Source organism: Nematostella vectensis, chromosome 13 (assembly GCF_932526225.1).
Source record: "Nematostella vectensis chromosome 13, jaNemVect1.1, whole genome shotgun sequence".
Classification (NCBI taxonomy): Eukaryota; Metazoa; Cnidaria; class Anthozoa; order Actiniaria; family Edwardsiidae; genus Nematostella; species Nematostella vectensis.
In genome coordinates this window covers 12,525,970-12,552,868 of record NC_064046.1, presented here as the reverse complement: position 1 = coordinate 12,552,868, position 26,899 = coordinate 12,525,970, and the positions used below count along the sequence as shown (strand labels likewise).

The window sequence follows — 26,899 nt, the reverse complement described above, 5'->3', positions numbered from 1 at the left end:
TGACTAGTGTCCGTGGGCGTGTATAGGCCCATTCCCCCGCATCCCGCGCCATGTGAGGATTCTGTTGTTGTTCGTGTGTATCTCTAAAGGCCATGCTCCTCAAAACATCCATACTATTCACACTATCTTACCTGCTTTTAGCGAGTTTGGTATCGAAGACCTATTGCAAACCACCCATCTTGTTAGGTAAGTAGGAATTTGTCCTAACCACTCTCTAAATTTTTCGCGATTCTTTCATAAATAAGTTTGTCTTCGGCCTCAATTGTTGTCGTGGGGGAAAACATGAGATTTCACTGTGGTCATATAGTGTTTCATACGAATTTTCCTACTTGATTTTTCATATTCTGATCTACCCATGAAAAATCATCTTCTACAAACTGCTTCTTTTGCAATTTACAAATTGATTATTCTACTATTTTTTTGTTTTTTTTTTATACGTGCTTCGACGTCATATTCCAAAGTTACAAGGGGTTTCCCCTTGTCCACGAGGTGATGTTTTGGTGTTTTTAGAAATATTTCCTTTTTTAAAAACTCTTGAATAAAATCAAATTTGAAGATTACTTTCCGTTCAATTTATCTTGCAATGAGCTCGCACTTATTTTAATTTTAATCACATCAATGCCACGTTTCGAAACTCGTTAATTGCTAAACCTCGAAAGCGATATTGAAGTATAAACAAATATTCGAAACAGTTTAGTCACGAGACGGAAACGGTAACTTGATATTATGCTTGTCCACTCTGAAAAAAAAAACACATTAATGTTTTGTGTGAAAATAGAAACAGTGAAAATGAAGCCCTGTGAAAGCAGCATGTCACCAGTTTACCTCCGGTCCATGACTTAACAATCTCTGATTATTTTTAACAGAAACGTTATTACGAAACTTGATGGAAATAAAATTCCAAATGTTTAAAAATAAGAAAAAAAAGGAGGTCCCATGCGAAAAGTTTACAATGCAAAGGAATTTTTATTTTATTTATTTATGTGGAGACTTCTTTCACCCTAGTAAAATTACACAACAACAAAAAAGAGCTGACAAAACAAAGAGTAAGGAGGGGCTAGCAAATAGACGCTACAATCTGCGCCAAAACTCTTGATAATGTACCTCTACACCTATTTTTGGACCGATTAGAATACCAAAAAGCATTACAAGACACCCCCTCTGTCCTTGATATAATCACTCCTCCCCCCTGGTCCAATGTTGGTCCAATAGCAGGATGTCCCCTCTCTAGCATGGCCCACTTGAAATCTCAACATTAGACCGTGGGGGGGGGGGGGGAGGGGGTCTCGTATGTTGATGGGGTCTTGGCCGGCCGGATACAAATGTTTTACTTCGTTTGGCAAATTTTAAAAGGTATTGAGTGGTTTTGGTGCTGATTGTATTTTTGTCACTTTTTGGGTTTTGTATTTTAATACATTACTGTTGATGTTTCCAAAACTGGTACGAAAGTAAGGTGTACTGCTTCTCTTCGTGTACAAAATTTTAGCCAAATCTGACATTGGAGTGAGGCTGAAATGGTGTTTTTTTTATCATACTCCAGATACCTGTGGTGTTTAAAAAGGTTGCTTTATTAATGTAAATCAGTCGTAAATGTGATAGTTCAATCGGAAATACAAGTTGTTCAGTATTAACTACCGCAAATATAATCTTTAAAATAACCTTTCAATAGAATTTGAGTGTTTTTGCTAGTGCTTGAATGTTTTCCCGCGTGGTTTTTCAAGGTGAATTTCCCCCACGTCAAATGCGATAACACAGCATCTATTTTTTGGCGGTGCTTGTTGTGTTCGCAACACCTTTGCAGCACCTCACGACTTCTTATTCAGTCCTTTTTACACAGGAAAATCTGCTTGTGCAACACTTCACTGCACCCTACAAACAGCACCAGCTGTTTGGCTTTGCACTTGAAGGTTCTTTACTAATACCTCTCATTCCTAAGAGCAACCAAGCCAGCATGTGTGGCAGCTACGTTGTAATATGTTGCTGCTTGTGCTGACTTTTTCATGAAACTTTCCACTGATTTGTGAACTTTCTCTTCCATTATCCAAAGCTTACAGAATCCTTGTTTTTACTTTTGAATACTTCTCAAATAGTTCCAGGAGATGGTGGCAGTCGTCTTGATGCCAAATTAAACAAGACAACAGCCCCTCATTATGTTTGCAAGAGAATAAATGACTGGTTCCACATATGGCTCAGCCTGGAGGAGCTGCTCCCTGAGGTTATTGACTGCTGGAGTGATAATATGAGGTAATAAGCTGTTTTATGTTATCCCGCTACAGTTCTACGCATACGATCTCATTGCTTAAATAGCAGGCTGTACATAGGGTACATCCCTGTACGCTTGCTCTAAAACAGCAAAACACTTTTATTTACTCTAAACTCTGTATAATGAATTTCTTATTGTGCTCATTTGCACAGGCCAGATGACAACTTATGACCCCCCTAATATTTCTGTTCCTATGACCAAAGCAATTAGGCTTGTTCAATAAAATAGAAACTACAACTTCAAGAAACCTTTTTCTTTGATGTCCTTATTAGCTTTTTGATCTTTTATATTTTAAATGATACACTCGTACTTTATTGAATTTCCACTTGGTTGTGTTGTGTTGTGTTTTTTTTTATACGGGGGTACTCCTTGGCTTCTCTAAGTATTTGTTCCTTATCTAGTACCAGTAGCTTTCTGGAACGAGATACTTTGTAAATAATTTGTTATTACTTGTGAGTGACATCATTTTAACTCTATGCTGTTTGAATGCAGCATGATGTCTCTGATATGTTTCTTTTTCCCCTAGACTTGTGTATGATGAGAAACATAAGCGGATGACCAGCCCACCGGGAGTACAGATCCGGGTGCCAGATTTTGGCAAGACATCCAGCGTCGCTTATCTGGACCCCACCATAGACCACCCTGGGGAGTACTTTGCACCGCTGATTGACGCATTGGTCTCGATAGGTTACACCAAGGATAAAAACCTGAGAGCTGCTCCTTTTGACTTCAGATATGCACCTGGTAAGCTATCGAAAGTTTTAAACATTATTAGCAAAAGGTACAATTTTAAGGGCTACTGTGAAAAATTTATTAAGACTTCCTTTCTAATAAGCTACACTAAGAGCCAATAATTGAAATAGGCCCCCTCACTATTAAGCTCCCCTCAAACTACACAAGTTTACTTCCAGGTGCAGGGTTCAAAATAGCATCCGTCTGTCGGCAGATCCACAAGGCTGGCAAAATCTAGCAGATTTAAAAAAAAAGTATTTTAAACCCTGAGTTGGCCTACGGAAACCTCAACAAAAAAAAAGACAAAATAATGTTTTTAAATCAGCTCTATCAAGCCATCTGCTCTAAGCTATCAGTCACATCCTGGAAAAAACCAATAGACACTGTGCTCTCACAATTTTATGGCTTGATGGCATTATTTTGTCACTCAAAAAGTCATATTTAGTTCAAACGTCGTATGAATCAAGTCGTTTGTTTCATATTTATTTGCATGCATTTGCATTGAATACGGCTCATGGATAATACGACGTTTAAACTTAGCCTAGTGCAGGTTGCTATCTTCCTATTGTCTTTGGCTCTTGCATGATTTGTGGCGTCACCAGGCTTCCTGGCGTCATAGAGCGATGAATGAGTCACCTTTCCTTTTTCCATTGAATCCTAACGTCAATCCCTGGTCTCCTTCTCTTAGACTCTGCAGGGGAGTTCTACGCCTACTTTCAAGCACTCGTAGAGCAGATGTTCATGGAAGGGGGTGGAGAACCCGTCCTCGTGGTCTCACACAGCCTTGGCGTGCCTTACACCAAGTATTTCCTAGACAGAATACACCAGGAATGGAAGGACAAGTACCTCCATGCCTGGGTCACCATAGGTGGGGCCTGGGGTGGAGCAGCTAAGCTATTCCGGATCATCTCCTCTGGGACAAATCTTGGTTTTCCTGACTTTATTCTGAACCCGTTGAAAATGAGGGTTGGACTGCGGACGTACGAATCAACTACGTTTCTTTTACCGAGTGAGAAATTCTGGGATGTGAAGGAGGTAAGTTTTGTTAGTTAGTGTTTTCCTTACTGTATTCGTGTGTATTGTTTATTTTTAATTAAGGGGTTGGGGAACTCTTGTAAAATTGAGTTTGCTCGTTGGGGGTAACATTTCTGCTTGAATATGATGAAATGTCAAGGAACTGGAGTCGTCCTGCAAGTGACGTGCAATGACACAAAATCGTGACTGAATTGAAGACGCACTATTCTCTAGCGCCTGTATCTCAGAAACGAAAACAGCTCAATACCCAAATTGTTTAAAGTGCTGCAGAAGGGGAAAAACTGTTTAAGCCAAATATGTATTATCGAAGGCTTACTCCCGCCCCCCCCCCCCAAAAAAAAAGAAAAAAAAACAATTGCTGTATTAGTTAAAGTATACCATAATAACCTAATAACAGAAAACTAATTCTCTATTAATTTCAGCCAGTCATTTTTACACCCAAGAAAAACTACTCCCTTTCCAACTTCGAAGAATTCCTGGACGACCTGAACTTCCCCCTCGGTAAAACCATCAAAGGGCTAGTCCCCCCTGTCTGGTCGGACCACCCGCCGAACGTAACCCTGTACTGCTTGTACGGGACCGGCGTGCCCACCCCTCGGACATTCGAGTTCAAGGAGGGACAATTCCCGGACACGTACCCCAAGACAAACTTCGGTGACGGGGACGGGACGGTTAATAGGAAGAGTCTAGAGGGATGTTTCCAGTATGAGAAGACTCAGAAGCGACCAGTAGTGACGAGACAGTTCCCCAAGGCCGAACACATGGCGATTATTGGGGACAAACGGGTGACGGATTTTATTAAGGGATTGGTAGAGGGGTTGCCTTGAGTCCATGGCGTCCTCTTTTATGATCGATGATTTTTTAGTTGGAATATTTTTCCCGTTCCCTCACATTCATTCAGTTCCTCTAGCATGCTTCTTTTTTGCCGCGAGTCTAGTGCGTGTATTTTTGGGAATTTTTTTATTTGTCCTCAAATAGCAGAGTCTGCACCCCTCGAATCTCGCAAGGCGTCTTCCCTTCGTCCAAGGGGAACGGTGGAGGGTGTTTCGGGAACTAGGGCGGCGTCAAGATGAGTTTCTTTTTTTTATGTTGGTGTATTTCATAAGCTTTGTGATCTTGTCAAAGTAGGGTACTGAATAAGATTGTATTTTTATAATATACTAACTCTTTTTTAGTTGACATTTTTTGTCAAGTGCTATAAAACTAGTCATCATTTTATGTTGCCAAAATGTTTTAGTGTATAGTTATTATATGATACGGTACTAAATAAGATTGTATTTATAAAATATATTAACTCTTTTTATAATTGACATTCTTTTTATAAAGTGCTTGATAAGCAGTCATCATTTTATGTGGCCAAAATGTTTAAGTGTATAGTTATTATCTCAACATCGTTGTGTGATGTGCGCTTTAGATGAAAATTCTGTTAATTAAAGTCCATTGATCCAACTTGCGCTAAAATTTTGTTTTGAATATTTAAAACTCTTTTAATTTCTTTCTAAAAAAATTTCGTTTATTGGTTGATATATTTTTTATCGTAGAATGGATTGGATTTAGTGTCTGATTTGCATAGGGTTTTTAGCCTACAGAAACATTCTTTTACACAATTCGGATCAATGACTTTGAAACCCATAAAAGTATTATTTTGTAAATATTAATTTAGTTGATGGAATAAACTGAGAAATTATCATTAAAATGTCGACTGATTTCCCTAATTTGGTTTGTGATTACACCTTCCATCGCACCAAAGGTCCCAATATAGCTGCAATGAAAACAGTGGTGCTTTCAAATCTAACAAATGCTGATTTACTTGAGAATGAATTGCCGAACTTTATCTTAGTCAAAGCATGGTTAACTCTTTAGTGGTCTTGCGGATTCAGACTGCTAAAATCCACGTATAGCTCATGGCTTCGCGAGCGGCTAGAGGGGTCTGCTATCACAGGCTACTTATTGGTCTGTACATGAATCCTAAAACGCAACATAAGGGTGAGAATTTCCGTGTCCAACTTCTAGTATCTCCAAGCCTTTCTCATATTAGCACAAAAGTGTAAAAACAAAAGACAAGAATTAAACGAAAATATTATTTATTACTTTAGCCAGTAGATAAAAAAATAAACAAGTTAAAAGCCATATATATGTGAACAGGTATATGAAAAGGTAGATGAGCAGGTTGATATCAGAGTTCCAGCTAATTCCTGACGGTGTTATGAAAGTTATATGAACAGGTTTATATCAAGTTCTATCTTATTTTTGAGTTAGACGAACAAGTATAAATCAAATCTTTACGTTGGTTTATTCCTGTTTCCACAACGCCTACGCGGACCACCTAGTGTTTCTACAACTAACCTACCCCCTACTCCTCCTCAAAAGATACAAATAAGTAAAAATATAAATACAAAGTAGCGAAGCAGACAACGAGCTCCATAAATGTCCTTTAAAAATATTCCCGCATCTATTGGGGAACTGCCCCTGCGTCCTTTTCCCGTTAGCTTAAGCCGCATTGTCACCAGTTTACTTCCGGAGGTCCGACGGAAACCTCAACCGTAAAAAGACAAAAGAATCTATTAAAATACGAGATATTAAACAGGCCATCCGCTCTTAATTATCAATCAGATCCTCAAAGAAACTTCCATTAAACACACTGCTTTCAATATTTTGAAATAATTTTCGCGTTTTCCGTTAAAAAAAAATCGGATATTGTTACGTACTCGACCGGAAGTAAACTGGTGACAATGCGGCTTTATGGCTTGCAACCAGATTTGACCAGGATTAAAAATCATTTAATCCTACAATTAAAGTCATGTGTTGCTCATTAAAAAAAATCATTTTAGAATAATACGGCATTTCAACACTTACCGGGAAGGAGCTTGGCTCTGTAAAAGCTGTAATTCCAAGAATTACTGAAAAATAAATAACAAAATATGTTTAAAAAATCGCTACAAGCTATCCCAAAAAAGAACGCATTCGAGAAAGCGCAATGTAATTTGAATGTAAAATAACAAAGATCTTCAACTCACCATTGCGCGACTCTGCCGCTAAACGTTTTGGTAAATATAATATCTTCAATAATTAAAGATATTGTATTTACCAAAACGTTCATGATGCAAAATACCCAACAAAGTCCCGAAAAGTGCGTTTACAATTATCCAGATCATCGCAGATCTGTAGCTTTCAAGCTAGCTTGGGTCTCTTTGTTTTTTTATTCTAATTTGCATTATTACGTCACCAGCGGCCATGACGTCACGAGCGCTCGCAATGGCTCTGAACACGCGCGCAATACATGCCGTCCTCAACACGACGCTACGTTGCCTACGTTAACCCCTTTACCCGCGATATGTATCTTGCTCTACCGCCTTCATAACTATGATCATCTGCGCGCCATCAAATCGTGCGGCCGTTGATAACATGCTCTGGCGCAATGCATCAGGGGTACTACCTTGAAAAGAAATCCTTGCCCACTGAACTTTGATAATCCGACTGTAGATGTATTTAAAGAGCGCGCGTTATTGATACACCAAGAGCTGAAAAATGATGTGGATTGACAGTCAGTTCCTACAGGAAAATCTACACAGTGGCGGATCCAGGGGAAGTTACGTTGTACCTTAGTGGCAGGGCCGTAGCAGAGCGTGAGACACTGGGGGCACGTGCCCCCCCTAATATTTTCCAAAATTATAAGGAAATGACAAGTAGGGGCGTGGCTGTGCCCCCTCCCCCTTTTTTCTTCGAGAATCGTCAAGTCACTGGTGATCGAGGAGGCGATGGCCGATATACAGCGGTGTGGTGCTACAGTGCCTGGGAAAAGAGCTTCCACGATGGTTTGAATGGGCCGCCAAGCAGTCGGTGCATCTTCGTATGACATTTTGATCCTTACTGCATCTTCACACAGCGATTGTTTAGCTGTGTAATCTCTAATACCGTCTTTTGAGGGTATTAAGAAAATAACCTCAAAAGGCGATATAAGAGATTCGATATTAGATACTGTCTCTTGAAGTGTCATTCTGCTTGACTCGTGATAGATTCCTCTTGTCTTCAATGGAAACACTTAATCAAAGCAAAACTTTTTAGCCTTTACAAAAACACAAAACTAACTAATTAATTTGCATTACTACGTCGACAGCGGACATGACGTCACGCGCGCGCAAGGCAAGGCGCAATGAATCATGTGACAACCCCCTACTACGTCGTTAAAAATTCGTGCGCACACAATCGAGAGTACTCTAGGCGGCGTACTTTTGCTATCATCGTGAATCTAAATCTCCCGACGCCCTATATAATGTTATCGGACGAACATTCAAAGACGGGGACTTATGATGATTTCTTCCTAAGCAGAGGAGTAGTCAGGGATCGGAGCAGGCGCGTACAACTCTTCCCCTGGTCACCACCACTCCTCCCCTGATCATCAATACCCCTCCCCTGGTCCCCACCACTCCCCCCTGGTCACCACCACTCCTCTCCTGGTCACCACCACTCCTCCCCTGGTCACCACCACTCCTCTCCTGGTCACCACCACTCCTCCCCTGGTCACCACCACTCCTCCCCTGGTTACCACCACTCCTCCCCTGTCACCACCACTCACCCCATGGTCACCATCACTCCTCTCCTGGTCACCACCACTCCTTCCCTGGTCACCACCACTCCTCTCCTGGTCACCACCACTCCTCCCCTGGTCACCACCACTCCTCCCCTGGTCACCACCACTCCTCCCCTGGTCACCACCACTCCTCTGCTGGTCACCACCACTCCTTCCCTGGTCACAACCACTCCTCTCCTGGTCACCAACACTCCTCCCCTAGACACTACCACTCTTCCCCTGGTCACCATCACTCCTCCCTTGGTCATCACCGCTCCTCCCTTGGTCACCACCACTCCTCCCCTGGTCACCACCACTCCTCCCCTGTTCACCACCACTCCTTCCCTGGTCACCACCACTCCTTCCCTGGTCACCACCACTCCTCCCCTGGTCACCACCACTCCTTCCCTGGTCACCACCACTCCTTCCCTGGTCACCACCACACTACTGTTGTCACCACCACTCCTCCCTTGGTCACCACCACTCCTCCCCTGGTCAACATCACTCCTCCCCTGGTCACCACCACTCCTCCCTTGGTCACCACCACTTCCCCCTGGTCACCACCAATCCTCCCCTGGTCACCACCACTCCTCTCCTGGTCACCACCACTCCTCCCCTAGACACTACCACTCTTCCCCTGGTCACCACCACTCCTCCCCTGGTCACCATCACTCCTTCCCTGGTCACCATCACTCCTCCCCTGGTCACCACCACTCCTCCCCTGGTCACCATCACTCCTTCCCTGGTCACCACCACTCCTCCCCTGGTCACCACCTCTCCTCTCCTGGTCACCACCACTCCTCCCCTGGTCACCACCTCTCCTCTCCTGGTCACCACCACTCCTCCACTGGTCACCACCTCTCCTCTCCTGGTCACCACCGCTCCTCCCTTGGTCACCACCACTCCTCCCTTGGTCACCACCACTCCTCCCTTGGTCACCACCACTTCTCCCCTGGTCACCACCACTCCTCCCTTGGTCACCACCACTCCTCCCTTGGTCACCACCACTCCTCTCCTGGTCACCACCACTCCCCCGTGGTCACCACCACTCCTCCCTTGGTCACCACCAGTCCTCCCTTGGTCACCACCACTCCCCCCTGGTCACCACCACTCCTCCTTTGGTCACCACCACTTCCCCCTGGTCACCACCACTCCTCCCCTGGTCACCACCACTCCTCTCCTGGTCACCACCACTCCTCCCCTAGACACTGCCACTCTTCTCCTGGTCACCATCACTCCTCCCTTGGTCATCACCGCTCCTCCCTTGGTCACCACCACTCCTTCCCTTGTCACCACCACTCCTCTCCTGGTCACGTCCACTCCTCCCCTGGTCACCATCACTCCTCCCCTGGTCACCACCACTCCTCCCCTGGTCACCACCACTCCTCCCCTGGTCACCACCACTCCTTCCCTGTTCACCACCATCAGTCCTCCCCTGGTCACCACCACTCCTCCCTTGGTCATCACCTTTCCTCCCCTGGTCACCACCACTCCTCCCCTGGTCACCACCACTCCTCCCCTGGTCACCACCACTTCCCCATGGTCACCACCACTCCTCCCCTGATCATCAATACCCCTCCCCTGGTCACCACCACTCCTCTCCTGGTCACCACCACTCCTCCCCTGGTCACCACCACTCCTCTCCTGGTCACCACCACTCCTCCCCTGGTCACCACCACTCCTCCCCTGGTTACCACCACTCCTCCCCTGTCACCACCACTCCCCCCATGGTCACCATCACTCCTCTCCTGGTCACCACCACTCCTCTCCTGGTCACCACCACTCCTTCCCTGGTCACCACCACTCCTCTCCTGGTCACCACCACTCCTCCCCTGGTCACCACCACTCCTCCCTTGGTCACCACCACTCCTCCCCTGGTCACCACCACTCCTCTGCTGGTCACCACCACTCCTTCCCTGGTCACCACCACTCCTCCCCTGGTCACCACCACTCCTCCCCTGGTCACCACCACTCCTCCCCTAGACACTACCACTCTTCCCCTGGTCACCACCACTCCTCCCCTGGTCACCACCACTCCTCTCCTGGTCACCACCACTCCTCTGCTGGTCACCACCACTCCTTCCCTGGTCACCACCACTCCTCCCCTGGTCACCACCACTCCTCCCCTGGTCACCACCACTCCTCTCCTGGTCACCACCACTCCTCCCCTGGTCACCACCACTACTCTCCTGGTCACCACCACTCCTCCCCTGGTCACCACCACTCCTCCCCTGGTCACCACCACTCCTCTGCTGGTCACCACCACTCCTTCCCTGGTCACAACCACTCCTCCCCTGGTCACCACCACTCCTCCCCTGGTCACCACCACTCCTCTCCTGGTCACCACCACTCCTCCCCTAGACACTACCACTCTTCCCCTGGTCACCATCACTCCTCCCTTGGTCATCACCGCTCCTCCCTTCGTCACCACCACTCCTCCCCTGGTCACCACCACTCCACTCCTGGTCACCACAACTCCTTTCCTGGTCACCACCACTCCTCCCCTGTTCACCACCACTCCTTCCCTGGTCACCACCACTCCTTCCCTGGTCACCACCACTCCTCCCCTGGTCACCACCACTCCTTCCCTGGTCACCACCACTCCTTCCCTGGTCACCACCACTCCCCTGTTGTCACCACCACTCCTCCCTTGGTCACCACCACTCCTCCCCTGGTCACCATCACTCCTCCCCTGGTCACCACCACTCCTCCCTTGGTCACCCCCACTTCCCCCTGGTCACCACCAATCCTCCCCTGGTCACCACCACTCCTCTCCTGGTCACCACCACTCCTCCCCTAGACACTACCACTCTTCCCCTGGTCACCACCACTCCTCCCCTGGTCACCATCACTCCTTCCCTGGTCACCATCACTCCTCCCCTGGTCACCACCACTCCTCCCCTGGTCACCATCACTCCTTCCCTGGTCACCATCACTCCTCCCCTGGTCACCACCACTCCTCCCCTGGTCACCATCACTCCTTCCCTGGTCACCATCACTCCTCCCCTGGTCACCACCACTCCTCCCCTGGTCACCATCACTCCTTCCCTGGTCACCATCACTCCTCCCCTGGTCACCACCACTCCTCCCCTGGTCACCATCACTCCTTCCCTGGTCACCACCTCTCCTCTCCTGGTCACCACCTCTCCTCTCCTGGTCACCACCACTCCTCCCCTGGTCACCACCTCTCCTCTCCTGGTCACCACCAATCCTCTCCTGGTCACCACCACTCCTCCCCTAGACACTACCACTCTTCTCCTGGTCACCATCACTCCTCCCTTGGTCATCACCGCTCCTCCCTTGGTCACCACCACTCCTTCCCTTGTCACCACCACTCCTCCCCTGGTCACCACCATTCCTCTCCTGGTCACCACCACTCCTTTCCTGGTCACCACCACTCCTTCCCTGGTCACCACCACTACTCCCCTGGTCACCACCACTCCTTCCCTTGTCACCACCACTCCTCCCCTGGTCACCACAATTCCTCTCCTGGTCACCACCACTCCTTCCCTTGTCACCACCACTCCTCTCCTGGTCACGTCCACTCCTCCCCTGGTCACCATCACTCCTCCCCTGGTCACCACCACTCCTTCCCTGTCCACCACCACCAGTCCTCCCCTGGTCACCACCACTCCTCCCTTGGTCACCACCTTTCCTCCCCTGGTCACCACCACTCCTCCCCTGGTCACCACCACTCCTCCCCTGGTCACCACCACTTCCCCCTGGTCACCACCACTCCTCCCTTGGTCACCACCACTCCTCTCCTGGTAACCACCTCTCCTCTCCTGGTCACCACCACTCCTCCCCTGGTCACCACCACTCCTCTCCTGGTCACCACCACTTCCCCCTGGTCACCACCACTCCTCCCCTGGTCCTCACCACTCCTCTCCTGGTCACCACCACTCCTCCCCTGGTTACCACCACTCCTCCCCTGGTCACCACCACTCCTCCCCTGGTCACCACCACTTCCCCCTGGTCACCACCACTCCTCCCTTGGTCACCACCACTCCTCTCCTGGTCATCACCACTCCTCCCCTGGTCACCACCACTCCTCCCCTGGTCACCACCTCTCCTCTCCTTGTCACCACCTCTCCTCGCCTGGTCACCACCTCTCCTCTCCTGGTCACCACCTCTCCTCTCCTGGTCACCACCACTCCTCTCCTGGTCACCACCTCTCCTCTCCTGGTCACCACCACTCCTCTCCTGATCACCACCACTCCTCCCCTGGTCACCACCACTTCCCCCTGGTCACCACCACTCCTCCCTTGGTCACCACCACTCCTCTCCTGGTCACCACCACTCCCCCGTTGTCACCACCACTCCTCCCTTGGTCACCACCACTTCCCCCTGGTCACCACCACTCCTCCCCTGGTCACCACCACTCCTCTCCTGGTCACCACCACTCCTCCCCTAGACACTACCACGCTTCTCCTGGTCACCATCACTCCTCCCTTGGTCATCACCGCTCCTCCCTTGGTCACCACCACTCCTTCCCTTGTCACCACCACTCCTCCCCTGGTCACCACCATTTCTCTCCTGGTCACCACCACTCCTTCCCTTGTCACCACCACTCCTCTCCTGGTCACGTCCACTCCTCCCCTGGTCACCATCACTCCTCCCCTGGTCACCACCACTCCTTCCCTGTTCACCACCACCAGTCCTCCCCTGGTCACCACCACTCCTCCCTTGGTCACCACCTTTCCTCCCCTGGTCACCACCACTCCTCCCCTGGTCACCATCACTCCTCCCCTGGTCACCACCACTTCCCCCTGGTCACCACCACTCCTCCCTTGGTCACCACCACTCCTCTCCTGGTAACCACCTCTCCTCTCCTGGTCACCACCACTCCGCCCCTGGTCACCACCACTCCTCTCCTGGTCACCACCACTTCCCCCTGGTCACCACCACTCCTCCCCTGGTCCTCACCACTCCTCTCCTGGTCACCACCACTCCTCCCCTGGTTACCACCACTCCTCCCCTGGTCACCACCACTCCTCCCCTGGTCACCACCACTTCCCCTTGGTCACCACCACTCCTTCCTTGGTCACCACCACTCCTCTCCTGGTCATCACCACTCCTCCCCTGGTCACCACTGCTCCTCCCCTGGTCACCACCTTTCCTCTCCTTGTCACCACATCTCCTCGCCTGGTCACCACCTCTCCTCTCCTGGTCACCACCTCTCCTTTCCTGGTCACCACCACTCCTCTCCTGGTCACCACCTCTCCTCTCCTGGTCACCACCACTCCTCTCCTGATCACCACCACTCCTCCCCTGGTCACCATCACTTCCCCCTGGTCACCACCACTCCTCCCTTGGTCACCACCACTCCTCTCCTGGTCACCACCTCTCCTCTCTTGGTCACCACCACTCCTCCCCTGGTCACCACCACTCCTCCCCTGGTCACCACCACTTCCCCCTGGTCACCACCACTCCTCCCCTGGTCACCACCACTCCTCCCCTGGTCACCACCACTTCCCCATGGTCACCACCACTCCTCCCTTGGTCACCGCCACTCCTCCCCTGGTCATCACCACTCCTCCCCTGGTATCCACCACTCCTCCCCTGGTCACCACCTCTCCTCTCCTGGTCACCACCTCTCCTCCCCTGGTCATCACCACTCCTTCCCTGGTCACCACCACTCCTCCCCTGGTCACCACCACTCCTCCCCTGGTCACCACCACTCCTTCCCTGGTCACCACCACTCCTCCCCTGGTCACCATCACTCCTCCCCTGGTCACCACCTCTCCTCTCTTGGTCACCACCTCTCCTCTCCTGGTCACCACCTCTCCTCCCTTGGTCACCACCTCTCCTCTCCTGGTCACCACCACTCCTCTCCTGGTCACCACCACTCCTCCCCTGGTCACAACCTGAAGTTCTATCGCTTACACAGAGGCCCTCATCGGCTTCTGACATGTCCTTTACGTATTCTAGGAATTTTCTAGCAATTGCCTTATCAATCTCAGTGACGCTAGCCTGCATATTATCCGCCTTGCTGTCGTTGGCCAGCTCTGTGTCATTCGACAAAGCGCGCAAGCCAGCATATAGTATAGCTTTTTTTCGACGTCTCCTCCTCTTCTGAATCCGTGTCTCTTTGGGATGTATTGAGAGGCTGTTAATTCTTTCTTGGATGTCATATGCGGATAAAAGGGAAGGACTTTCACTTGCACACACGCCCTTCACCTCATTCGGATCGTTGGGAGTGCTCACCGGTTTGGCTGCTCTATCAATAACCTCCCCTGGTCACCACCACTTCCCCATGGTCACCACCACTCCTCTCCTGGTCACCAACACTCCTTCCCTGGTCACCACCACTCCTCTCCTGGCCACCACCACTCCTTCCCTGGTCACCACCACTCCTCTCCTGGTCACCACCACTTCTCTCCTGGTCACCACCACTCCTTCTCTGGTCACCACCAAACCTTCCCTGGTCATCCACCTCTCCACTCCTCTCCTGGTCACCATCACTCCTCCACTGGTCACAACCTGAAGTTCTCTCTCTTACACAGAGGCCCTCATCGACTTCTGACATGTCCTTCACGTATTCTAGATATTTTTAGCAATTGCCTTATCAATCTCAGTGACGCTAGCCTGCGTATTATCAGCCTTGCTGTCGTTGGCAGGCGCTGTGTCATTCGGCAAAGCGCGCAAGCCAGCATATAGTATAGACTTTTTTCGACTTCTCCTCAGTCTTCTGAGTTCGTGTCTCTTTAGTATGTATTGAGAAGCTGTTAATTCTTTCTTGGATGTCATATGCGGATAGAAGAGAAGAACTTTCACTTGCACACACGCCCTACACTTCATTCGGATCGTTGGGAGTGCTCACCGGTCTGGCTGCTCTATCAATAACCGTGGCCTTCTGACGCACACCACTCGTTTCTGTCGTCTGGGATGCGTCTTCAGTTATTTTGATTAGGCGTTTAGTAACACCTGGTGTTTTAGATGACTACTCTCTATGAGCCCCTTGAGTGTTTAAGCTCATGCTAAGGTACATCTCCAGCTTCTCCCTGCGTGCTTTTCGTTTTTGTGCTTTAGTTGGTTTCGGTGGTAAAGGCGTCTGAGGGCTCTTTTCTGGGGGTGTCACTGAAAGGCTGCTGATCCTGAGTTTCTCCCTTATCACCTTTAGTGTGTACACTGACGGGCCTGAATCGCCCTTTGTTAAATTTCTGGGTGCCACTGACCTATTTGTGTTGGATTCAGTGGTCTTTGGTCGAGCATTGTTGCTTGAGGGAGGGTAGCAGAGGAAGAACTCTTTACTAGACCTGTCTTTGTTACTTGGGGGAACTGTGATAGAGGCACCAGATTCCGAAGCAAACTAATCTATGGTCTTGGTTATGTACGTGCTGCTGTGGAGATTAGTACAAGAGTTGGTAGACATGGTGGTTTTATCCCTGGTTTTTTCTCTCTTGCTTTTCGGAGGGTGTGAAATAGCAGAAGCTGACTGTGCGCTTTTTGTTTCATCTTTGCCAAGTTCCTTGTTGCTGTTTCTATTTCTTGTTGTCTAGATTATACTCGTTGGAACCTGTCCAGATTGAGATTTTGCTGTATCAAATCGCAGAATAGATGACTTTGCTTGTTCGCCATCAGAAAACAGAGCCCGCGATTTATCCATTGTCAGGTCTGGTGCCGACCCCGAGGCAAGCCACTCGCTCGATATCCCTATATTGATCAAGTGGCTTTCCTCGGGGTCGGCAGATCACGTGCAAGGTCACCGATGGTTCTTGACCGTCTTGGCATTGGCGCCGACAATGGACGACTCGTGTGGTCCTCGACACGCGACCACCGATATCCCTTCTACTGCTGATGCTTTTGTTATCATTGTCACTGGAAGCATCCTTTTGCTGTAACTCCGTCTCCACGTTCTTAAAGGATGCAACAGTGGCAGTGCGGCTGTTGGCTGAGATGGCTGGTGAAACAGTTTTTATGGAACCACTTTGATGAATTTCGATTTTAGATTTCGTTAAAATCCTGATGTCATCGGTGGGAACTTGACTGATGGTATTGCTTTCCTGCACAATGGCAGGAAAGCAATACTATCACTCAAGTCCCATTTACGCCTCTGTGAATTCTCAGTAGTTTAGCTAAGAGGGTTGACTATGTCGTATGTTCTACTCGTTTGTGATAACATCTCAGTTTCGCTAAAAGAGTTTCAAGCATTTGCCCTTCGTTGGTTTATTCCTGTTCCCACAACGCCTACGCGGACCACCTAGTGTTTCTACAACTAACCCACCCCCTACCCCTCCTCAAAAGATACAAATAAGTAAAAATATAAATACAAAGTAGCCAGCAGACAACGAGCTCCATAAATGTCATTTAAAAAAATTCCCGCATCTATTTGGGAACTGCCCCTGCGTCCTTTCCCGTTAGCTTAAGCCGCATTGTCGCCAGTTTATTTCCGGAGGTCCGACAGAAACCTTAACCGTAAAAAGACAAAAGAATCTATTAAAATCCGAGATATTAAACAGGCCATCCGCTCTGAATTATCAATCAGATCCTCAAAGAAAATTCCAATAAACACACTGCTTTCAATATTTTGAAATATTTTTCGCGTTTTCCGTTAAAAACCATCGGATATTGTTACGTACTCGACCGGAAGTAAACTGGTGACAATGCGGCTTTAAGGCTTGCAATCAGATTTGACTTGCAAATATTATTTGCCCGCTCAAATAATTTAATCCTACAATTAAAGTCATTTGTTGCCCATTAAAAATATCATTTTAGAATAATACGGCCTTTTAACACTTACCGGGAAGGGAGCTTGGCTCTGTAAAAGCTGTAATTCCAAGAATTACTGAAAAATAAATAACATAATATGTTTAAAAAATCGCTACAAGCTATCCCAAAAAAGAACGCATTCGAGAAAGCGCAATGTAATTTGAATGTAAAATAACAAAGACTTCAACTCACCATTGCGCGACTCTGCTGCTAAACGTTTTGGTAAATATAATATCTTCAATCACAATTAAAGATATTATATTTACCAAAACGTTCATGATCCAAAATACCCAACAAAGTCCCGAAAAGTACGCTTACAATTATCCAAATCATCGCAGATCTGTAGCTTTTAAGCTAGTTTGGGTCTCTGTTTTTTTATTCTAATTTGCATTATTACGTCACCAGCGGCCATGACGTCACGCGCGCTCGCAATGGCTCTGAACAAGCGCGCAATACATGCCGTCCTCAACACGACGCTACGTTGCCTACGTTAACCCCTTTACCCGCGAAATGTATCTTGCTCTACCGCCTTCATAACTATGATCATCTGCGCGCCATCAAATCTTGCGGCCGTTGATAACATGCTCTGGCGCAATGCATCAGGGGTACTACCTCGAAAAGAAATCCTTGCGTGCGCAATGGAATGTGCGTTAGGCGGCTTTTTGCAGGGATGGGCACAGGCGCGTACGGCTCCTTCCCTGGCCACCACCAGTGGAAAATATGTTCCACGAATCTGCAACGCTCCCCGAAACTCTCTATTGTTTTGGCAGGCCCAGTATGGAAAGGCGGAAACTTCGCCAAGGACACGTACCTCAAATCTGCTGTTCTACGCTCACTTGAGGAATGTGATAAGCGCAGTTACACCAGTGTTGCTATCCCCGCCATCAGCAGTGGTATCTTTGGTTTTCCAAAGGAGGCGCAGCTATCCTTTTCTCTGTGGTGATAACTTATCTACGTTCTACGAGTTCTTGTTCTCTCTATCTAGTTCGGTTCACGAACTTTGATAATCCGACTGTAGATGTATTTAAAGAGCGCGCGTTATTGATACACCAAGAGCTGAAAAATGATGTGGATTGACAGTCAGTTGCTGTGTAGGGAAATTTACACAGTGGCGGGTCCAGGGGAAGTTACGTTGAACCTTAGTGGCAGGGCCGTAGCAGAGCGTGAGACACTGGGGGCACGTTCCCCCCCCTAATATTTTCCAAAATGATAAGGAAATGACAAGTAGGGGCGTGGCTGTGCCCCCTCCCCTTTTTTCCCCTTGATGTTTCTGTTTTGGGTCATCCCAATCTTACGTGGCATGCTACGACGGCCCTGAGTGGTACACTAATTACGGCTCAAAAGCCTTTGGTTGCGTTTTCATAAATTGAACCATCATTTGAAAAATACTGGACCGCCACTGCCACGTCGCAATTAAAGCAAAGTAATGTTTTGCAGGTGGGATAAACGTCTAAAGTTGTGTATTTACAAAGTACTACAGCCTTTATTACTAGAGTAAATCTAAATGCTTTCGGGTTTCTCTCAAAGCATCGTCACAAGAACCCCGAGCACCTGTGTTTTTTTCCTGCTTTTTTTGCTGAGGAGTTGAGATCAAGATTATTTTAAAGGCCTAGGAAGTAGCAAATTATAGAAATAGGAAATTATTCAATGTCTTTCAATTTCCTGTTTTCTCACTGAGAGTACTCAGTACTCAGATTTTCGGACACATGTAAGATAAAGCGTTTGCTCACGTGTTTGGGGTTTGAGAAGGTGGTTTAGATCCACGATGCCGGCAACAAGACACAGGCTCAAGCAAGCGTTTAATTGCGCGAGGAAAAGGAAAGGAAAAATATGTCTTTCTTTCCTATTTTCATGTATTTTTCTCACTTAGATGTACAAGAAAGGCGCGCGCGCATGCATTGCCGATCTCCATGAGCGTTCATGCGCATAGGGTGGGGAGCCTGTGGTCCCAATCTCTGCTGAGTGGGACACATGGATGCATCTGAAGCTCTCAAAATTACACAATGCCTTGACCCTTGATGGCAAAGCCTCTTGTTTCACTTTCCATGTGATAGAACTCAAGAGCATAAGAATACTATTGGATTTCCTCAAGGCATCACATGCCTTCAGGTAGTGCAATAGTATTCTTGAGCTCCCGGAATGTGGTGCTGCGAGAATCGTCAAGTCACTGGTGATCGAGGCAGCGATGGCCGATATACAGCGGTGTGGTGCTACAGTACCTGGAAAAAAGAGCTTCCGCGATGGTTGGAATGGACCGCCAAGCAGTCGGTGCATCTTCGTATGAGACTTTGATCCTCACTGCATCCTCAAGCAACGATTGTCCAGCTGTGTAATCTCTAATACCGTCTTTTGAGGGTATTAAGAAAATAACCTCAAAAGGCGATATAAGAGATTCGATATCAGATACGGTCTCTTGGAGTGTCATTCTATTTGACTCGTGATAGGTTCCTCTTGTCTTCAATGGAAACACTTAATCAAAGCAAAACTTTTTAGCCGGTACAAAAATACAAAACTAAAAAATTAATTTGCATTATTACGTCGCCAGTGGACATGACGTCATGCGCGCGCAAGGCTCAGACCACACGCGCAACATATAAGAGTGCAAAGCATAAATATACCGTCCTCAACACCAACAGGCGTAATATATTATATCTTGTTCTTACCGTCTTTATGACTTTGATCATGACTTCGGGCGCCTGTTATTAACCTTGGCGCAATGAATCATGTGACAACCCCCTACTACGTCGTAAAGAATTCGTGCGCAGACAAACGAGAGTGGTCGAGGCGGCGTACTTTTGCTATCATCGTGAATCTCAATCTCCCGACGCCCTATATAATGTTATCGGACGAAGATTCAAAGACGAGGACTTATGATGATTTCTTCCTAAGCAGACGAGTAGTCAGGGATCGGAGCAGGCGCGAACAACTCCTCCACTGATCATCAATACCCCTCCCCTGGTCACCACCACTCCTTCCCTGGTCACCACCACTTCCCTCTGGTCACCACCACTTCTCCCCTGGTCACCACCACTCCTCCCCTGGTCACCACCACTCCTCCCCTGGTCACCACCACTCCTCCCCTGGTCACCACCACTTCCCCCTGGTCACCACCACTCCTCCCTTGGTCACCACCACTCCTCCCCTGGTCATCACCACTCCTCCCCTGGTCACCACCACTCCTCCCCTGGTCACCACCTCTCCTCTCCTGGTCACCACCTCTCCTCTCCTGGTCACCACCACTCCTCCCCTGGTCGCCACCACTCCCCCCATGGTCACCATCACTCCTCTCCTGGTCACCACCACTCCTCCCCTGGTCACCACCACTCCTCCCCTGGTCACCACCACTCCTCTCCTGGTTACCACCACTCCTCCCCTAGACACTACCAATCCTCCCCTGGTCACCACCACTCCTCCCCTGTTCACCACCACTCCTCCCCTGGTCACCACCACTCCTCTCCTGGTCACCACCACTCCTTCCCTGGTCACCACCACTCCTTCCCTGGTCACCACCACTCCTCTCCTGGTCACCACCACTCCTTCCCTGGTCACCACCACTCCTCCTTTTTTCACCACCACTCCTCCCCTGGTCGCCACCACTCCCCCCATGGTCACCATCACTCCTCTCCTGGTCACCACCACTCCTCTCCTGGTCACCACCACTCCTCCCCTGGTCACCACCACTCCTCTCCTGGTCACCACCACTCCTTCCCTGGTCACCACCACTCCTTCCCTGGTCACCACCACTCTTCCCCTGGTCACCACCACTCCTCCTTTTTTCACCACCACTCCTCCCCTGGTCACCACCACTCCTCCCCTGGTCACCACCACTCCTCCCCTGTTCACCACCACTCCTCCCCTGGTCACCACCACTCCTCTCCTGGTCACCACCACTCCTCCCCTGGTCACCACCACTTCCCCCTGGTCACCACCACTCCTCCCCTGGTCACCACCACTCCCCTCCTGGTCACCACCACTCCTCCCTTGGTCACCACCGCTCCTCCCTTGGTCACCACCACTCCTTCCCTGGTGACCACTACTCCTCCCCTGGTCACCACCACTCCTCCCCTGGTCACCACCACTCCTCCCCTGGTCACCACCACTCCTCTCCTGGTTACCACCACTCCTCCCCTAGACACTACCAATCCTCCCCTGGTCACCACCACTCCTCCTTTTTTCACCACCACTCCTCCCCTGGTCACCACCACTCCTCCCTTGGTCACCACCACTCCTCCCCTGGTCACCACCACTCCTTCCCTGGTCACCACCACTCCTCTCCTGGTCACCACCACTCCTCCCCTGGTCACCACCACTCCTCCCCTGGTCACCACCACTCCTTCCCTGGTCACCACCACTCCTCCCTTGGCCACCACCACTCCTCCCCTGGTCACCACCACTCCTCCCCTGGTCACCACCACTCCTCCCCTGGTCACCACCACTCCTCCCTTGGTCACCACCACTCCTCTCCTGGTTACCACCACTCCTCCCCTAGACACTACCAATCCTCCCCTGGTCACCACCACTCCTCCCCTGTTCACCACCACTCCTTCCCTGGTCACCACCACTCCTTCCCTGGTCACCACCACTCCTCTCCTGGTCACCACCACTCCTCCACTGGTCACCACCACTCCTCCTTTTTTCACCACCACTCCTCCCCTGGTCACCACCACTCCTCCCCTGGTCACCACCACTCCTCCCCTGGTCACCACCACTCCTCCCCTGGTCACCACCACTTCCCCCTGGTCACCACCACTCCTCCCCTGGTCACCACCACTCCCCTCCTGGTCACCACCACTCCTCCTCTGGTCACCACCACTCCTCCCCTGGTAACCACCACTCCTCCCCTGGTCACCACCACTTCCCCCTGGTCACCACCACTCCTCCCTTGGTCACCACCACTCCTCTCCTGGTAACCACCTCTCCTCTCCTGGTCACCACCACTCCTCCCCTGGTCACCACCACTCCTCCCCTGGTCACCACCACTTCCCCCTGGTCACTACCACTCCTCCCCTTGTCCTCACCACTCCTCCCCTGGTCACCACCACTCCTCCCCTGGTTACCACCACTCCTCCCCTGGTCACCACCACTCCTCCCCTGGTCACCACCACTTCCCCCTGGTCACCACCACTCCTCCCTTGGTCACCACCACTCCTCTCCTGGTCATCACCACTCCTCCCCTGGTCACCACCACTCCTCTCCTGGTCATCACCACTCCTCCCCTGGTCACCACCACTCCTCCCCTGGTCACCAACTCTCCTCTCCTGGTCACCACCTCTCCTCGCCTGGTCACCACCTCTCCTCTCCTGGTCACCACCTCTCCTCTCCTGGTCACCACCACTCCTCTCCTGGTCACCACCACTTCTCTCCTGGTCACCACCACTCCTCCCCTGGTCACCAACTCTCCTCTCCTGGTCACCACCTCTCCTCGCCTGGTCACCACCTCTCCTCTCCTGGTCACCACCTCTCCTCTCCTGGTCACCACCACTCCTCTCCTGGTCACCACCTCTCCTCTCCTGGTCACCACCACTCCTCTCCTGGTCACCACCACTTCTCTCCTGGTCACCACCACTCCTTCTCTGGTCACCACCAAACCTTCCCTGGTCATCCACCTCTCCACTCCTCTCCTGGTCACCACCACTCCTCTCCTGGTCACCACCACTTCTCTCCTGGTCACCACCACTCCTTCTCTGGTCACCACCAAACCTTCCCTGGTCATCCACCTCTCCACTCCTCTCCTGGTCACCACCACTCCTCCACTGGTCACAACCTGAAGTTCTCTCGCTTACACAGAGGCCCTCATCGGCTTCTGACATGTCCTTCACGTATTCTAGATATTTTTAGCAATTGCCTCATCAATCTCAGTGACGCTAACCTGCGTATTATCAGCCTTGCTGTCGTTGGCCGGCGCTGTGTCATTCGGCAAAGCGCGCAAGCCAGCATATAGTATAGACTTTTTTCGACTTCTCCTCAGTCTTCTGAGTTCGTGTCTCTTTAGGGTGTATTGAGAAGCTGTTAATTCTTTCTTGGATGTCATATGCGGATAGAAGAGAAGAACTTTCACTTGCACACACGCCCTTCACCTCATTCGGACTCGCCGGTCTGGCTGCTCTATCAATAACCGTGGCTTTCTGACGCACACCACTCGTTTCTGTCGTCTGGGATGCGTCTTCAGTTATTTTGATTAGGCGTTTAGTAACACCTGGTGTTTTAGATGACTACTCTCTATGAGCCCCTTGAGTGTTTAAGCTCATGCTAAGGTACATCTCCAGCTTCTCCCTGCGTGCTTTTCGTTTTTGTGCTTTAGTTGGTTTCGGTGGTAAAGGCTTCTGAGGGCTCTTTTCTGGGGGTGTCACTGAAAGGCTGCTGATCCTGAGTTTCTCCCTTATCACCTTTAGTGTGTACACTGCGGGCCTGAATCGCCCTTTGTTAAATTTCTGGGTGCCACTGACCTATTTGTGTTGGATTCAGTGGTCTTTGGTCGAGCATTGTTGCTTGAGGGAGGGTAGCAGAAGAAGAACTCTTTACTAGACCTGTCTTTGTTACTTGGGGGAACTGTGATAGAGGCACCAGATTCCGAAGCAAACTAATCTATGGTCTTGGTTATGTACGTGCTGCTGTGGCGATTAGTATAAGAGTTGGTAGACATGGTGGTTTTATCCCTGGTTTTGTCTCTCTTGCTTTTCGGGGGGTGTGAAATAGCAGAAGCTGATTGTCCGCTTTTTGTTTCAGCTTTGCCAAGTTCCTTGTTGCTGTTTCTATTTCTTGTTGTCTAGATTATACTCGTTGGAACCTGTCCTGATTGAGATTTTGCTGTATCAAATCGCAGAATAGATGACTTTGCTTGTTCGCCACCAGAAAACAGAGCCCGCGATGCATCCATTGTCAGGTCTGGTGCCGACCCCGAGGCAAGCCACTCGCTCGATATCCCTATATTGATCAAGTGGCTTTCCTCGGGGTCGGCAGATCACGTGCAAGGTCACCGATGGTTCTTGACCGTCTTGGCATTGGCGCCGACAATGGACGACTCGTGGTCCTCGACATGCGACCACCGATATCCCTTCTACTGCTGATGCTTTTGTTATCATTGTCACTGGAAGCATCCTTTTGCTGTAACTCCGTCTCCACATTCTTGAAGGATGCAACAGTGGCAGTGCGGCTGTTGGCTGAGATGGCTGGTGAAACAGATTTTATGGAACCACTTTGATGAATTTCGATTTTAGATTTTGTTAAAATCCTGATATCATCGGTGAGAACTTGACTGATGGTATTGCTTTCCTGTACAATCGCAGGAAAGCAATACTATCACTCAAGTTCCCATTTTCGCCTCTGTGAATACACAGTAATTTAGCTAAAGAGAGTTCACTAAGTCGTATGTTGTACACCTCTGTGAATATACAGTAGTTTAGCTAAAGAGTGTTAACTGAATCGTATGTTGTGCACCTCTGTGAATTCACAGTAGTTTAGCTAAGAGAGTTCACTAAGTCGTTTATGTTGTACACCTCTGTGAATACACAGTAGTTAGCCAAGAGGGTTCACTATGTCGTATGTTCTACTCGTTTGTGATAACATCTTAGTTTTGCTAAAAGAGTTTCAAGAATTTGCCGTTCGTTGTTTTATTCCTGTTTCCACAACGCTACTCGTTTGTGATAACATCTTAGTTTCGCTAAAAGAGTTTCAAGCATTTGCCCTTCGTTGGTTTATTCCTGTTTCCACAACGCCTACGCGGACCAGTGTTTCTACAACTAACCCGACCCCTCCCCCCTCCTCAAAAGATACAAATAAGTAAAAATATAAATACAAAGTAGCGAAGCAGACAACGAGCTCCATAAATGTCATTTTAAAAAATTCCCGCATCTATTGGGGAACTGCCCCTGCGTCCTTTCCCGTTGGCTTAAGCCGCATTGTCACCAGTTTACTTCCGGAGGTCCGACGGAAACCTCAACCGCAAAAAGACAAAAGAATCTAATAAAATCCGAGATATTAAACAGGCCATCCGCTCTGAATTATCAATCAGATCCTCAAAGAAACTTCCAATAAACACACTGCTTTCAATATTTTAAAATGTTTTTCGCGTTTTCCGTTTGCAATCAGATTTGACTTGCAAATATTATTTGCCCGCTCAAATCATTTAATCCTACAATTAAAGTCATTTGTTGCTCATTAAAAATATCATTTTAGAATAATACGGCCTTTCAACACTTACCGGGAAGGGAGCTTGGCTCTGTAAAAGCTGTAATTCCAAGAATTACTGAAAAATAAATAACATAATATGTTTAAAAAATCGCTACAAGCTATCCCAAAAAAGAACGCATTCGAGAAAGCGCAATGTAATTTGAATGTAAAATAACAAAGACTTCAACTCACCATTGCGCGACTCCGCTAAACGTTTTGGTAAACATAATATCTTCAATCACAATTAAAGATATTATATTTACCAAAACGTTCATGATCCAAAATACCCAACAAAGTCCTGAAAAGTACGCTTACAATTATCCAGATCATCGCAGATCTGTAGCTTTCAAGCTAGCTTGGGTCTCTTTGTTTTTTTATTCTAATTTGCATTATTACGTCACCATCGGCCATGACGTCACGCGCGCTCGCAATGGCTCTGAACACGCGCGCAATACATGCCGTCCTCAACACGACGCTACGTTGCCTACGTTAACCCCTTTACCCGCGATATGTATCTTGCTCTACCGCCTTCATAGCTATGATCATCTGCGCGCCATCAAATCGTGCGGCCGTTGATAACATGCTCTGGCGCAATGCATCAGGGGTACTACCTCGAAAAGAAATCCTTGCGTGCGCAATGGAATGTGCGTTAGGCGGCTTTTTGCAGGGGTGGGCACAGGCGCGTACGGCTCCTTCCCTGGCCACTACCAGTGGAAAATATGTTCCACGAATCTGCAACGCTCCCCGAAACTCTCTATTGTTTTGGCAGGCCCAGTATGGAAAGCGGAAACTTCGCCAAGGACACGTACCTCAAATCTGCTGTTCTACGCTCACTTGAGGAATGTGATAAGCGCAGTTCCACCAGTGTTGCTATCCCCGCCATCAGCAGTGGTATCTTAGGTTTTCCAAAGGAGGCGCAGCTATCCTTTTCTCTGGGGTGATAACTTATCTACGTTCTACGAGTTCTTTTTCTCTCTACCTAGTTCGGTTCACGAACTTTGATAATCCGACTGTAGATGTATTTAAAGAGCGCGCGTTATTGATACACCAAGAGCTGAAGGATGATGTGGATTGACAGTCAGTTGCTATGTAGGGAAATCTACACAGTGGCGTTTTGGGTCATCCCAATCGTACGTGGCATGCTACAACGGCCATGAGTGGTACACTAATCACGGCTCAAAAGACTTTGGTTGCGTTTTCATTAATTGAACCATCATTTGAAAAATACTGGACTGGAAATTATTCAATGTCTTTCAATTTCCTGTTTTCTCACTGAGAGTACTCAGATTTTCGGACACATGTAAGATAAAGCGTTTGCTCACGTGTTTGGGGTTTGAGAAGGTGGTTTAGATCCACGATGCCGGCAACAAGACACAGGCTCAAGCAAGCGTTTAATTGCGCGAGGAAAAGGAAAGGAA

General features: G+C 49.0%; 1 protein-coding gene and 3 long non-coding RNA genes across 6 annotated transcripts; 1 reads left to right on the top strand and 3 right to left on the bottom strand.

Moving 5' to 3' along the window:
- Positions 1–45: 45 nt before the first annotated feature.
- On the top strand, positions 46–5,726 carry LOC5519475 (phospholipase A2 group XV). Its single transcript, XM_001639390.3, has 5 exons — positions 46–186; positions 2,091–2,244; positions 2,790–3,007; positions 3,684–4,030; positions 4,453–5,726. Exons 1-5 carry the CDS (start codon positions 93–95, stop codon positions 4,855–4,857), a joined length of 1,218 nt encoding a protein of 405 aa, XP_001639440.2. The 5' UTR covers positions 46–92; the 3' UTR covers positions 4,858–5,726.
- On the bottom strand, positions 5,328–8,489 carry LOC125558935. The gene is made up of 2 exons (XR_007306179.1): positions 6,887–8,489; positions 5,328–5,998 (listed from the first exon to the last, which is right to left on the bottom strand). It is a non-coding gene; the product is annotated as an uncharacterized LOC125558935 (long non-coding RNA).
- Positions 8,490–15,618: 7,129 nt separating this feature from the next.
- On the bottom strand, positions 15,619–20,360 carry LOC5519474. 3 transcript variants are annotated; one of them, XR_007306177.1, is made up of 3 exons: positions 19,532–20,354; positions 18,124–18,368; positions 15,619–17,388 (listed from the first exon to the last, which is right to left on the bottom strand). It is a non-coding gene; the product is annotated as an uncharacterized LOC5519474 (long non-coding RNA). The 3 variants fall into 3 exon arrangements; XR_007306176.1 differs by having other exon boundaries at positions 17,505–20,360; XR_007306175.1 differs by having other exon boundaries at positions 18,124–20,360.
- A 2,783-nt stretch (positions 20,361–23,143) lies between these two features.
- Positions 23,144–26,284, bottom strand: LOC125558934. Its single transcript, XR_007306174.1, has 3 exons — positions 25,674–26,284; positions 25,513–25,557; positions 23,144–24,481 (listed from the first exon to the last, which is right to left on the bottom strand). It is a non-coding gene; the product is annotated as an uncharacterized LOC125558934 (long non-coding RNA).
- Between the last annotated feature and the right edge of the window lie 615 nt (positions 26,285–26,899).

Excerpts from the sequence above, each read along its gene's own strand:
- LOC5519475 (XM_001639390.3), top strand. The coding sequence starts at position 93 with ATGCTCCTCAAAACATCCATACTATTCACACTATCTTACCTGCTTTTA. Across the intron at positions 187-2,090 it reads CAAACCACCCATCTTGTTAG|TTCCAGGAGATGGTGGCAGT; the intron begins GTAAGTAGGAAT and ends CTTCTCAAATAG. Across the intron at positions 3,008-3,683 it reads TGACTTCAGATATGCACCTG|ACTCTGCAGGGGAGTTCTAC; the intron begins GTAAGCTATCGA and ends TCCTTCTCTTAG.